This window comes from Leucoraja erinacea, chromosome 13, assembly GCF_028641065.1.
Source record: "Leucoraja erinacea ecotype New England chromosome 13, Leri_hhj_1, whole genome shotgun sequence".
NCBI classification, from domain to species: Eukaryota; Metazoa; Chordata; class Chondrichthyes; order Rajiformes; family Rajidae; genus Leucoraja; species Leucoraja erinaceus.
Window position 1 is genome coordinate 12848861 of NC_073389.1, and position 13106 is coordinate 12861966.

The following is a 13106-nucleotide window of genomic DNA, read 5'->3' on the forward strand; positions in this document are numbered from 1 at the left end:
AAGCAACCCTGACCAGGAAATTGGTAACATCTACAGATAAGAACAGCAATACATTTTATACAATGGTACAAGGTAGTTTGATAGTAATTTTGCTTTACAAAAATAAAATTTTAATAATCCAATTTTGCCCCAACCTTAAATCTACTAGGAATTTAGTTTCTGCATTAAGGGTTGATCAGATCCCAGCAACATAATGTGTTCATTTTACACTCACAGTTAAAATTTCCTGCAGCAACATAATTTTTACTAAGCTTGACTTGCCTATTATTTTTACTAGAACAGCTACGTCAAGTCCAGTTCAGGTCTCACAGTGATGATATATATATCCAACTATCTCCTGCAGGAGTCAGAAGATACAAATTCAAGACAGACACCTGAACTGATTTATCCCTTTTTCCTTTGCCACAGCAATTATGTTTGACAGGCAGCCAGCTCCATATATTCAACACCAGATTATTTATACACTGGTCTAATTCAAGTATCTAATCCAATGCAACAGGTTACTGGTCACTAAGGATAACATATACTTACATTCAAAGATTCTATCTGGCCAAACTCTTCCAAAAGATTTGCAACATCCTGCTGAGTTGCTCTTTTATCCAGCTGTCCTATCCAAAGTGTTGTGCTGCAAACTGTAGATAAGATAAGCAATTTAAATGAAGAATATTTTACGTTAATATTATGAGAAAATGTTTTAGGAATAGGGCTGGCTTGAATGTGCAAAGCAGGTATCCCTCTTAAATTTAAGGAATAAACCACTTGATTCATTTTCTGTGGTTTAACAATGATGGACACCTTGAAACAAATAAGTAATATTACTTAGAATAAGCACTACGTCATTTTGAAAGTCTCTGATATGATTTCAACTAAATAGTAAAAGTCATATCCATACACTGACCATGGCAGATTACTCATTTAATGATAGTGAAATGTGTTAAAGGTACAAGTGTCAATGGTTTTCATGCTAGATTTAATTCACCCACCGCTGACAATTTTAGACTTAATTGCAGGAAGCCCTTTTTGCCGGCGTTCTCGCTCCTTTTCTCGTTCACGTCTTTCTTGGCTTCGGGATCGAGGAGAGTGCCTACGTCTTTCCCTGGATCGCGAACGAGAACGTTTATGTCTTGATCTTCGGGACCTAGAACTGGACCGAGAACGCCTCCTCTTTGGTGATCTGTGGATAATAGATTTTATGCACCCTGTAAATTTTATTTTAAAGAAAGAAACAAACTTTATGTTCCATATCACCTCTTACGACTCATCTATAATTTAACCGTCAGCCTTCAAAACAAATACAGGCCCATCCCAGTTCCAAATCGTTCTGAATTCCATGAATACTCCAAACTGAATGTCAATGCTAATAATTAGGCACTGCATTGTTCTCAGTATTCACATTCCCTACAGGAGAACAACTTCCCTCATTTCAGCTGCTATGCTTATTAGCGATTATAAACAGACAATATGAGCCTCAAATTAATTCAAACCAGGTCCCAGATATGAAAGAAAATTGTGCCAAGTTGATTAATGCATCTTTTGCGATGTGTTTGGTCATAGAAACATAGAATTATAGGTACAGTAGGCCATTCAGCTAGCACCGCCATTCAATATGATCATGGCTGATCATCTAAAATCAGTACCCTGTTCCTGCTTTGCCCCCATATCCCTTGATTCCTTTAGCCCCAAGAGCTAAATCTAACTTTCTTGAAAACATCCAGTGAATGGCCTCCACTGCCCTCTGTGGCAGAGAATTCCACAGATTCACGACTCTCTGGGTGAAGAAGTTTTTCCTCATCTCAGTCATAAATGGCCTATCCCTTATTTTTAAACTGTGACCCCTAGTTCTGGACTCCCCCAACATCAGGATCAGTTTTCCTGCATCTAGCCTGTCCAATCCTTTAAGAATTTTACATATAATTCTATAAGATCGCCTCTCATCCTTCAACCCATTCTTTCATCAAATATTCAGTATTTTATCCTTTTAAAATATTAATTTCTTAATTTGCATTTCAAACATGACTCTATTTTGAAATGTTACTTATTCCATTAACTTCTATAATAAGTCTGAACAGAGAAATACAAACATTATGGGTATTTAATATTCATTTGAGGAAATATAGAGTAAGGTGGTTAATCTGACTGTCAAATTTTATGACTAATTGACAGAATAAACAACATTTAGAGTAAACTAGACCGACCGGGAACCATTGGGTCCCTGTCACACGGGAGGCCTGGTTCCCCAATGCAACCAGTTCCCCACGCATTATTGCACCATTAACCCGTAGCCCCCATGGGAGGCATGGTCCCCCCCAACTCAACACGTTCCCGAATGTAAGATTCCAGCACTCCCCTGCCTCCCTCAGCAGTGGACTTAAAAAAAAAATCTATTTGCACTTTCCCTGCCTGCCACAGCAGTTCCAATTGCAATACCAATTTGCCCTCCCCCTCCTGTTGCTGTGATATCCCATTGAGGTGAAAAGTTCAGTGTTCCTATCTTGCAACTTTGTATCAAAGTGTGTTGGAAGCAGGCAGGAAGGATTTTAACAGTAAAAATCATGTTAAATTTGGCTTTTTTTAATCTTTAATCATCAATAATGTAAAATATAGCATCAAATGTTAAGTGAACCTGATTATATTGTGGAGCACAAAAATGTGAGTTTGAATATGTAAAAATTTTACATGATAGCGCATGGCGTTTTGAGGAAGATGCAAAACTACACAAACACACAAGATGAGACTTTTATAGGTATATAGATAACAATGCAAATTTACCAGGACACAAAAAATTGAGGCTAGCACCCAGATTGGCAGATATTTTGCCTGTCAGTATTAGAGACAAAGATTTGTAATTTAACACGACCATTTATTCCCAGAAATCAAGTTTCATTCATCTCCACAGTAATTGTGAGGAAAATTGATAAGAAAATATGGAAAATTGCGCGAAATTATATTTCATACACTTGCACTTTGTTCCAGAGGACAAAAAACACTTAAATTGTAGTCATTTAACTATTTAGACTTGTCAAGTGGAACAAAGATTACCCCAAACAAGGAGGAAATCAAAGAAAATGCATAATAAGTGCCAAGATGCTCTGTGCCATGTGTCCTGGAGGATCTGGCCGAAAAGCTGCTAGCCCAGTGTAATGATGATCAAAGATGGGAAATTATTATTACATTTTTAGCCAAACAGTAGAAATAAATAGTACCTAAAATAAAATAATTTGCTCACTAAAATGCAGAAAAGACAGAAGATCATTTAATCCTTCAAACCTGGCCTCAATGAGGTACTGGATGATTCAATTTTTTTTCTGCCTTTCTCTGTCTATTTCTCTTGAATATGGAGGTTTCCAAAAAGTTTATCATGGACTTAAAATGAATAATTTATTCAACATCAATTCCCATTTATAGGATACTGTTCCAAACTTCTAACACCCCATCCATCCAGGTGACCTGGGCTAAGTTTCAGGCTACACCTTCTCAAGCTTGACTCCCCAAGAACCAAAAGTTTTTCTCTCACTGATCAGTTCACTGCAATATATTGAAACCTTCAATTACAATCATTTTTGCAAATCTATTCTATACGCCGTCTTGAGACCAATGTATCCTAGTCTGCTCAAATTACTCCAAAGTGGCCCAGCTAGCATTTTACAAAGCAGTAGTACAACTTCTCCTCTCCTGGACTGCAACCTTGAAGTGGAGGAGAGGCTTGTGTACTCCAGTGAACCAGAGAACTATGCCGGATGGGGTTTCATATCCCTGGCAGTTTCAACCAAACCGGACAGGTCTCGGGTGAGGAGGCAGATGAAGCAGTCCCTGGTCCTCCAGGTTGGGGGTTGGGCATGGGGCTAACTACCCCACCCTGGTAAAAAGTGTGAGTTACAGAAACTTTGACGAATGAAAACCAAATTACACACTGGTTGAAGAAGGTGCCCCAGGGATGGGGAACATGACGCTTCCCAGCCAAACCCGCAAGGGCGCTGGGAAGCTGACACACCTTCTGACGCCAAAGAAATCCATTCTTGTGGGGACATGGAACATCCGAACCATGTTCTAGGCTGGCAAGGCTGCCACAATTGCCAACAAAATGGTACGCTACAATCTCTTAGTCCTCAGCTTGGCTGAAACAAGATGGACACAGTCAGGGGAGACCAAATTGGTCAGCGGGCAGTCCATTATCTACTCCGGAGAGCAAGAGGATGGAGCGAAGCATACTGAGGGAGTGGCCATCATAATGACGAAGGACGCTAGAAAGGCTCTAACGGAATGGGAACCCAGCAGCTCTCACCTCATCTCCGCAACCTTCAAAACTAACAAGAGAGTGAAAGCCCATATAATTCAATGTTATGCACCCACCAACAATGCAGAAGATGAGATCAAAGGCAGGTTCTATGACAGCTTGAACCACCTACTTGTTAGTATTGGAGGCAGAGACCTCATTATCCTGATGGGTGACTTCAACACTAAGGTTGGAGGCCAAAACGAGAGATATGAAGCAATAATGGGAAAGCGTAGAGTGGGGAAAATGAATGAAAAAGGCAAGATGTTTGAGACCTGTGTTAACAATAACCTAGTGATTGGGGGAAGTGTATTCCCTCATAAAACAATCGACAAAACAACTTGGGTGTCATCAGATCATGTCACAGAAAACCAAATTGACCACATTTGTATCTGTAAAAAGTTCAGAAGGTCCATGGAAGATGTCAGAACAAGAAGAGGAGCAGGCACAGCTTCAGACCACCACCTCCTGGTAAGGAAATTCAAGCTAAGGCTGAAGAGACACCAAAAGGCCAAAAGCCAAAGAACTAAATACAACTTTGAATACCTCAGTAATGCTTAAGTGGTGAAGAAGTTCAAGGATACCCTCTCATGGGAAATCACAGAGCTACAGCGCAGGAGGAAGGAAGAATGGACAATAAATGAGTAGTGGGAACACCTAAAAGCTGCTTGGAGCTCAACCTGTGAGAAGGCCCTAGGGAGAAGGACACAAAAGCACGAAGAGTGGATAACACCAGAAACCCTCAACACAATCCAACAGAGGAGAAAGTTAAAGGGGATAGTGAACAACTCAAGAACTGGAGCTGAAAAGGCTTTGGCCCAAAAGGAGTACAACAGATGCCACAAAGAAGTGTGAAAGAACATCAGGAGGGACAAGAGAACACAGGTGAAGAGGCTAGCCAAAGAGGCAGAAATTGCGGCGACTCAAAGAAATACGAGGGAGTTAGATTCCATCACAAGGAAATTGTCCGGGACATATCTGCATAGTAATAAACCAATTACAGACAAGAACGGTCAACTGCAGTCAACCCAGGAGGCGCAGCTCGACAGATGGGTAGAACATTTCGAAGAAGTCCTAAACAGGCCACCACAGGCTGTACAGACACACATTCCCAAAGCCAGGATACCAATACAAATTAAATGTGACAGATGCTGCAAGCAACAGAAAACTGGCAAGGCTGCTGGCCCTGACAATATTCCACCTGAAGCCCTGAAAGTAGATATAGACTCATCAACAGACATGCTCTATGGCTTCTTTGGGAGAATTTGGGAAGAGGAAAAGACACCCACAGAATGGGCAGAGGAATACATCATGAAACTGATAAAAAAGGTGAGCTAAGAAAATGTGACAACTACCAAGGGATCTCCCCACTTTCTGTAACCAGTAAAATTCTCAACCGGGTCATCCTCAAACGTCTTCAGGAATCTGTAGACAAGAGGCTACGGGACCAGCAAGCAGGATTCAGGAAGGATCACTCATGCACAGACCACACAGCAACATTACGCATCATCATGGAGCAGTCTATTGAATGGAACACATCCCTGTAAATCAACTTCATTGAATTTGAGAAAGCATTTGACAGCTTAGACAGGACAACACTATGGCGCCTAATGGGCCACTATAGAATTCCAACCAAAATCATAAACTTAATCAAGAACTCGTGTGATGGAACCTCATGCAAAGTTATGCATGCAAGGCAGCTCTCTCAGTGTCAGGACGGGTGTCAAGTAGGGATGTCTATTGTCACCATTCCTGTTCCAACTGGCAATTGACTGGATCATGATGGAAACAACTGAAGGGAAATGAAATGGAATTCAGTGGACAATGTGGGAGCAGCTATATGATCTTGACTTTGCTGACCACATAGCTCTCCTTTCACACACACAGATATAAATGCAGGAGAAGACGGACAGACTCTCACAAGCTGCAACAATACTTGGTCTTACACCCAATACAGCAAAGACACAGGTGATGAGGATCCACTCCAAAACCAGCAACCCTATCCTTATGCACAGCACTGCTCTAGAGGAGATAGAAACATTTGCATACCCAGGCAGTGTTGTGGACATCACCAGAGGGGCAGAGACAGACATAAAAAGTATAATCATAAGGCAAGGGTGGTGTTTAACATGCTCAGGAAGATCTGGAGCTCAAAAATCATCTCAATCAACATCAAAATATGCATCTTTAACTCAAATATGAAACAGGTGATGCTGTATGGGTCAGAGACATGGAAAACAACAAAACACACTACAAACAGGCTGCAAACATTTATTAACACCTGCCTTAGGAGAATACTTAACATCTGGTGGAGAGACAAAGTAAGCAATGTGGACCTGTGGAAAAGAGCAAGCCAGGAGCCCATTGACTTACAAATTTGAAGGAGAAAATGGTTGGATTGGACACACCCTCAGGAAACCTGCCACAAACATCACCCGGCAAGCCCTGAAATGGAACCCCCAAGGAAAAAGGAAAAGAGGTGGCCCCAGGAACAGCTGGAGAAGAGGTGTCCAGACAGAAATATCTTAGAGTGGGCTCAACTGGGGAGATCTCGAAAGAACTGCCAATAACTGAGTGAGGTGGAGGAAATTTGTCAATGACCCCAAGAGGAGCAAAGGGCTTAAGAAGACGTACAACCTCTGCAGCCAAAGTCATTAAAAGGCCAACGTTCTACTAGCAGCTCTAATAATTATCTGCATTAGCTTCTGCCACTTAAATGTATTCATTTTCAAAGATTCAAAGGTGTACGGTGCACAGTATTCTAGCAAATATTTTCTCAATGTCACATTATTTCCATTACTTAACATTATCATTCATTCAAAGTTTTAAAGCAAATACATTCATGGTACAGTAAAAGATTTTCACTAATCAGTATGGAATGGTAGGAGGACTCCACACTTCCCCACAGATGACGCATGTATAACAAGTCAAGCTTTTGCTCTGAAATAGCCAAGAGTTTCAGACATTTCAGAGGGCACCTTTCACTGCGTTGATGGCTTCTCACAGAAACTGATACCAGTTTCAGTGTACATCCCCACCAATAGCCTAGGCGCATGTTATGCAGCTGTTTAGGACAAAACTTGACAGAGTCTTATCTGAGGACTTCCTGGCAAAGTTACATTCTCCGAGGTGGGGCGTAGCCTCATTTACACTATGTGCTCAATGTGCCATTAGGTCAATATTCCAACTAAAGGTTTGAAGTGTTTCGCACTAGGAATCTAGCAAAGTAGTTGTGCTCATTTGAAAATCGAAGAAGAGAAATTCCGCATAATTACTTTTGACAGTCTGTACAGGGAATCACCCAAAGGTCACACACTTTCCTTTGTCTTCTTGGCACTAATAACATTGTATGTAGACCACTACCCAACAGATTTGTGAAAACACTGTTCTATACTTTAATGACCCATGTACATAAAATCTCCCAATTTCTTGCTTTTACCAGAAGCACTCTGTTCGATTTTTTTTAGGTTGCAAATGCCAGGTCACACATTTGCCTACATTGAAATCCATTAGCCTGTTCTGTCCACACACCGTTGATATCCAAAATTCAGTATTCCCCTTTATTCTGCTTACAATGTTCCTCCTCCTTATGCTACCAACATAGTCAGAATATGTGGCTTTCCACTACATCACCCGTCATTATCAATGCATATGCTGGTGGTCCCAACAAGGAACTGTACAGAAGACTAATGGTTACATCCTTGAATCTGCTTCAAGCACATTCATATGTTGCAAATCCTCAAAACAGTTTCCTAACTTTAGTCTTTTACTAACCTGGATCCAGATCGAGTGCGTGATCGTCTATTTTCTGCACTATGACGTTTTGTTTCATGGATATCGGGCTTTTCAATCTCCATATCTACTTCCTTGAAGACAAAATAAAACTACAATGATCATTCTGTCACGAGTAGTTAAATTATTTACATCATAATATTAATTAAACTCACTTGTAGTTGTTGCTGCGGCTGCTGCTGCAGCTGTTGCTGCTGTTGTTGCTGTTGCTGTTGTTGTTGTTGTACTTCAGTGGGAGTATGGTAGTCTTGGAAAACAGGCTGTATAGGCGGTACAGGAGGCATAGGAGGCTGAGGCATAGTTGCATAAGGATGAACAGGAACCATCCCATAAGTTGGTAACTGCCCATTGGGAGGCGGGGGCATCTGAAATAGAATAAATGATCATAAATTCTAATAACAGACCTTTTAAAAACTTTTTTTGCATTACACAGAGACCTAACATATAGGAGATAGGTGATTTTGGAATGAAGACACCCATCCTCAACACCTACTTACTACTTAATCATAGATAAACTTCAATATGTCTTGGAAGGGAAAACATATTTTTAACTGCTAATTAAGCAACGCTTTAAACGAAAATCTTTCTGAATAGTGCATGTTTCTCCTTTAACACAATGCATAAGGTCTTAATGCACTTAAAGACTGGTTACTTAATTGATCTAAACTATTTTGGAAGTACTTAATCCTTTAAGATATTCCTGAAATGGAACAAAATAATTTCAACTTTGGACCCGACAGCGAAAGGTTCCTTCATAATCATCAAGAGGATATTAAAGAACCACATAGGCGAAATGTCGCCTATTCCTTCGCTCCATAGATGCTGCCTCACCCGCTGAGTTCCTCCAGCATTTTTGTCTACCTTAGAAATCTGAGAAGATCTGAGGTATAGTAAATGTATTTAAAGCAAAATATATATATATATATATTCTCTTTTAAGTAATTATTATACAGTATGTCGGCGACTCCTGGGGTGGAGGAAGCGGTGGTGGATGGAGGGAGTAAGGTGTCAGAGATGGGGGGAAGAGGCTGAGTGGATAGAGCAAAGGGAGAAGGATACACTCCCGGAGCAAACAACAGGATGGCCGACAGAAAGAAGCAGCAGCAGGTGGGAGGGGAGGGAGCCCCATGGGGACCAAGCAGGTCCTGTCTGTGGCGGAGGCCTAAAGAAAGCACTGTCCCCAAAGGCGACAACGTAAGCCATGACAAGAGCCACGTCAACTGGACCGTGCAGTGGCTGAAGGGCTGGTACACCTTGCCCTTGCTGAGGGTGGGCTCTAAGCAGCCGGGGAGGCACTGCAAGCCGGATGGCATCGACAGGTCCGTCTGCTACATCCAGAATTCGTTACAAAGGGGTCTGTTAAAGCGAGGGTGTACTGGACTTATTTTAAAAGATTATGTACCAATCAATACACGGAATCAAGGTCTCCTGGGACTTACTAAAAATAACCCATGCTGCCAAGGACAAGCAAGAAGGAGGAACATTCTGTTGCCAAAAGTGAAGATTGTGTATTCTGAGAGGTTTTGTCACATGATCCAGCTGATGCTATTCAACACATATGCATTAATCAAATGTTTCATCATGGAAGATAAATTAAAATAATTCATCTTTGAGATGTCACAACAGTCTCAGCATATTTGTTTTCTATTCAATTTGCTATTTCTCAGTGAAATCCACAAAAATCTTAAAACAGTTCAATTGGATGCATGGATACATAGTTTCTCATGGCCGGAATGCACAGGCCCAGGGATTAATGTCTCAAAGTAAGAGGTGGGCCAAATCAGGATTGAGAACTGAAATGTCTTTACCCAGAGTTATGCATCTTGAGGACTCTGACCAAGACAGTTACAGAAGTCGGGATGGGAATGGATCTGCCGGCTCCAACCAGGCTGGAGTTCCAGAGCCTCGGCCGCAGGCGGGGAATTCGACCCGCCAATTGGCTGCGAAACTCAGCTATGAGAACCAATCTTCCAGCTGCCAGGCCGGAGTTCCAGAGCCCAGGTTTCAGGGGGCAAATTCAACCAGCCGATCGCCGCAGAAGATGAGATTGTCCGCCTCACCCGGCCTAGCCATTGGATTTTGTCTGGATTACAGGGTCGCGGGAGCACCACCAGTTGCCTGAAATCGTTGGTGGACCTGTATAAATTCTTCACCAAAAATAAAAGGCTATTTCAAGATCTTAAGCTCCTTGCATTCACTAACCTGTTGCTGCAATGTTTCTTGTTGAAGACCCATCAAAGTTTGTTGAAATTGTTCCAAATTTGGTAGTCGAATGCCAAGCTGCGGATACATGGGTGGTTGTAAACCTTCTCCAGAGTAGCTACTAAAATGAAGCAGATTAAATAAACATTATTTTAAATCATCAAACTGGAATGCCCATTAAAAAGATTCACAGAATTCACAATTATACTTAGTTTTTCACGCAGTAAACAACTTTCAACAGTGCTCAATGAATCTCATTCAGTGATACCGTACATATATAGTAGCATATCCATGAAGATAGTAAAATTACTGTTTCCAGTTCCAAAATTTAACTAATTTTGTAAAATGTGCCAGTTTTTGATTAACTGGAGGTAAATCATAAAACAGATTGCTAGTAAGAGCCTAATGAGTTCAAGTCTGTCAGATAATTGAGACTTACAATGAAGTTTGAGCAGGTGAAGGAGTAGACTCTTCTTTCTTTACTTCATCAACTTGTTCTGGCTCATCATCATAATCAAATCGGTCAAGCAATTTCTGTAGCAAAATTATAAACAATCTGTCACAATTTCACTTTGTTTTAATTTACGGGGAAAGCCCCAAAGTACATTTAAAAAGTACATACAAATTTGAAGAATGTGAGATATAATTTTAAATGTTTCATTGTTCTTTAACATATCTATTTGCACCATTCTTCAGCGGTTTCACCATACCTTATCAAAGGTAGGTTGTGTACTGGGTGGTTTCAACTGTGCTGTTATTGCCTCCACTTGAGACATTATGGCGCTGTCCACAACTGGCGATTGTGGCTTTGGAGCCTGTTGGAAGTTCTGTAATATCTGTTGTATCTAAAGTGAGACAAAAATCAGCATAATCATCAAATAAAAATTACCGAAAATGCAGCTTCCAGAATACAATGGAAGCCAAACTATCTCAAACGAGCTAAAAGAAAATTAATCCTTTAATCTTTTTCTGCATGCTGCACTATTTCAAACAGTAACTCTAAAACTTGACTTAAGATTTGACTACACTTGCACTGCTTTTATCTTGACAAACTATCTCAAAGCAATTAATGTTTATACTTTTATTTATGTTTTAAAATGACAACGGGGTTTGAACAAACTGTATCAAATGCTGTCATTGCCAGTTTTGAAATTCCAGATTTAGTCAGTTTGCCTGGATAAAATACCTAACTATTAATTTGGCAAATGCAAGCAAACGTTTCTTATAGAAACTTACAAAATTCTTAAGGGGTTGGACAGGCTAGATGCAGGAAGATTGTTCCCGATGTTGGGGAAGTCCAGGACAAGGGGTCACAGCTTAAGGATAAGGGGGAAATCCTTTAAAACCGAGATGAGGAGAACTTTTTTCACACAGAGAGTGGTGAATCTCTGGAACTCTCTGCCACAGAGGGTAGTTGAGGCCAGTTCATTGGCTATATTTAAGAGGGAGTTAGATGTGGCCCTTGTGGCCAAGGGGATCAGAGGGTATGGAGAGAAGGCAGGTACGGGATACTGAGTTGGATGATCAGCCATGATCATATTGAATGGCGGTGCAGGCTCGAAGGGCCGAATGGCCTACTCCTGCACCTAATTTCTATGTTCTATGTTTCTATGTCTAAACATACGGTTTTGACTCAGTAAGGCAGCAATCAGGTGGTAAATTGAACCCGACACTCCCCACTTCATATCAATATATATATATATATATATATATATATATAATTATTATATTTATAGTGGCAGCCTTAATGTTATGGTGCAGAACTCATCAATTGGGCGACTTAATATGCAAGTTCGATCAGCCACATCTTACCTGTGCTCCTTGCGTTGACTGAAAAAGCTGAGCAACAGCTACAAAAGCATCAGATGTGGGTAGCTGTTTTATTGCTGATAAAGAATCAGAAGTAATCTGAGGAGTTTGTGCAGGTGTGGGCAGAATAACAGGTGGACCTAGAAAAAATAAAAGTACTTAGAAATAAATGAACCACATTTCTCTGCAACATTCAATTGTTAATGTTGTTGAAAACCAAATCACACTAAAACAACATCATTTTGTCATTAAACCTGCTTCTTGCACAGTTGCTAAAAAGACAATATCCATCTACAATTGACTTGCGCTTCTGATTAAGGCACCAAGTAACGTTTTGAATTAATTAATTTAAATGAGAGTGACAATTAAGGTGCTGCAGATGATCGCAAACCTCTAGGTTTCATAAAGGATAAGATCTCAAGTTTCACAATCCTAATTCCAATTCAATTATTCTTGCACAATGCACACTTCGCACCTGGTCACACAGAATGGGTCATTGATTTCTACAGAAACTAAAATTTGTTAAAACTTCAATTTGCGCTCCAAAAACAAAATTGTAAAATATTTTGAAATTGCAAAACTGCAAAAGTATACAGAACAAGATGCAACTGTAAGTAGTTGAGATAGGTAAAATAACAACATTTAAACAACACGTGGATGAGTACATGTATATGGACGGTTTAAAGGGATATGGGTCGAACGTGGGCAACTGGGACGAGATCAGATGAATCATCTCAGTCGCATGGACAAGTTAGGCAAAAGCTTTTGCAAGCTTTAGCTCTATAAAGGTACAGAATTCTCAAATTTGTGTGTGGTGATGCATAAAGCAGAAAATGCAAACTTCTATGTTATTCCAACCACACACCCAGTCTTGATGAAATCCTATAATAGGTCACAATGCCTAAATTTCAATACTGATATTAGCCTTAGCCAAGAAGTGGCTCCTGAGATATGAACCTTTATTGTTGGACAGTGGTGAGGTGTACAAGGGGCAGGTTTGTGGTTGATTTTTAACTGGCAGGTGTCAAGT

At 40.5% G+C, this 13106-nt stretch overlaps 1 protein-coding gene across 3 annotated transcripts in view; it reads right to left on the reverse strand.

Moving 5' to 3' along the window:
• scaf4a (SR-related CTD-associated factor 4a) overlaps positions 1-13106 on the reverse strand; it is an 87867-nt gene that overhangs the window by 22780 nt on the left and 51981 nt on the right. For 2 of the 3 annotated variants that reach the window (XM_055644505.1, XM_055644503.1), the window contains exons 6-13: positions 12080-12216; positions 10978-11112; positions 10707-10801; positions 10268-10388; positions 8221-8430; positions 8048-8139; positions 984-1174; positions 532-632 (exon numbers count right to left, since the gene is read on the reverse strand). In XM_055644505.1, coding sequence (XP_055500480.1) covers positions 532-632; positions 984-1174; positions 8048-8139; positions 8221-8430; positions 10268-10388; positions 10707-10801; positions 10978-11112; positions 12080-12216 — 1082 coding nt within the window. The remainder of the gene's footprint in view (positions 1-531; positions 633-983; positions 1175-8047; positions 8140-8220; positions 8431-10267; positions 10389-10706; positions 10802-10977; positions 11113-12079; positions 12217-13106) is intronic. The other variant, XM_055644504.1, reaches the window with a different exon arrangement.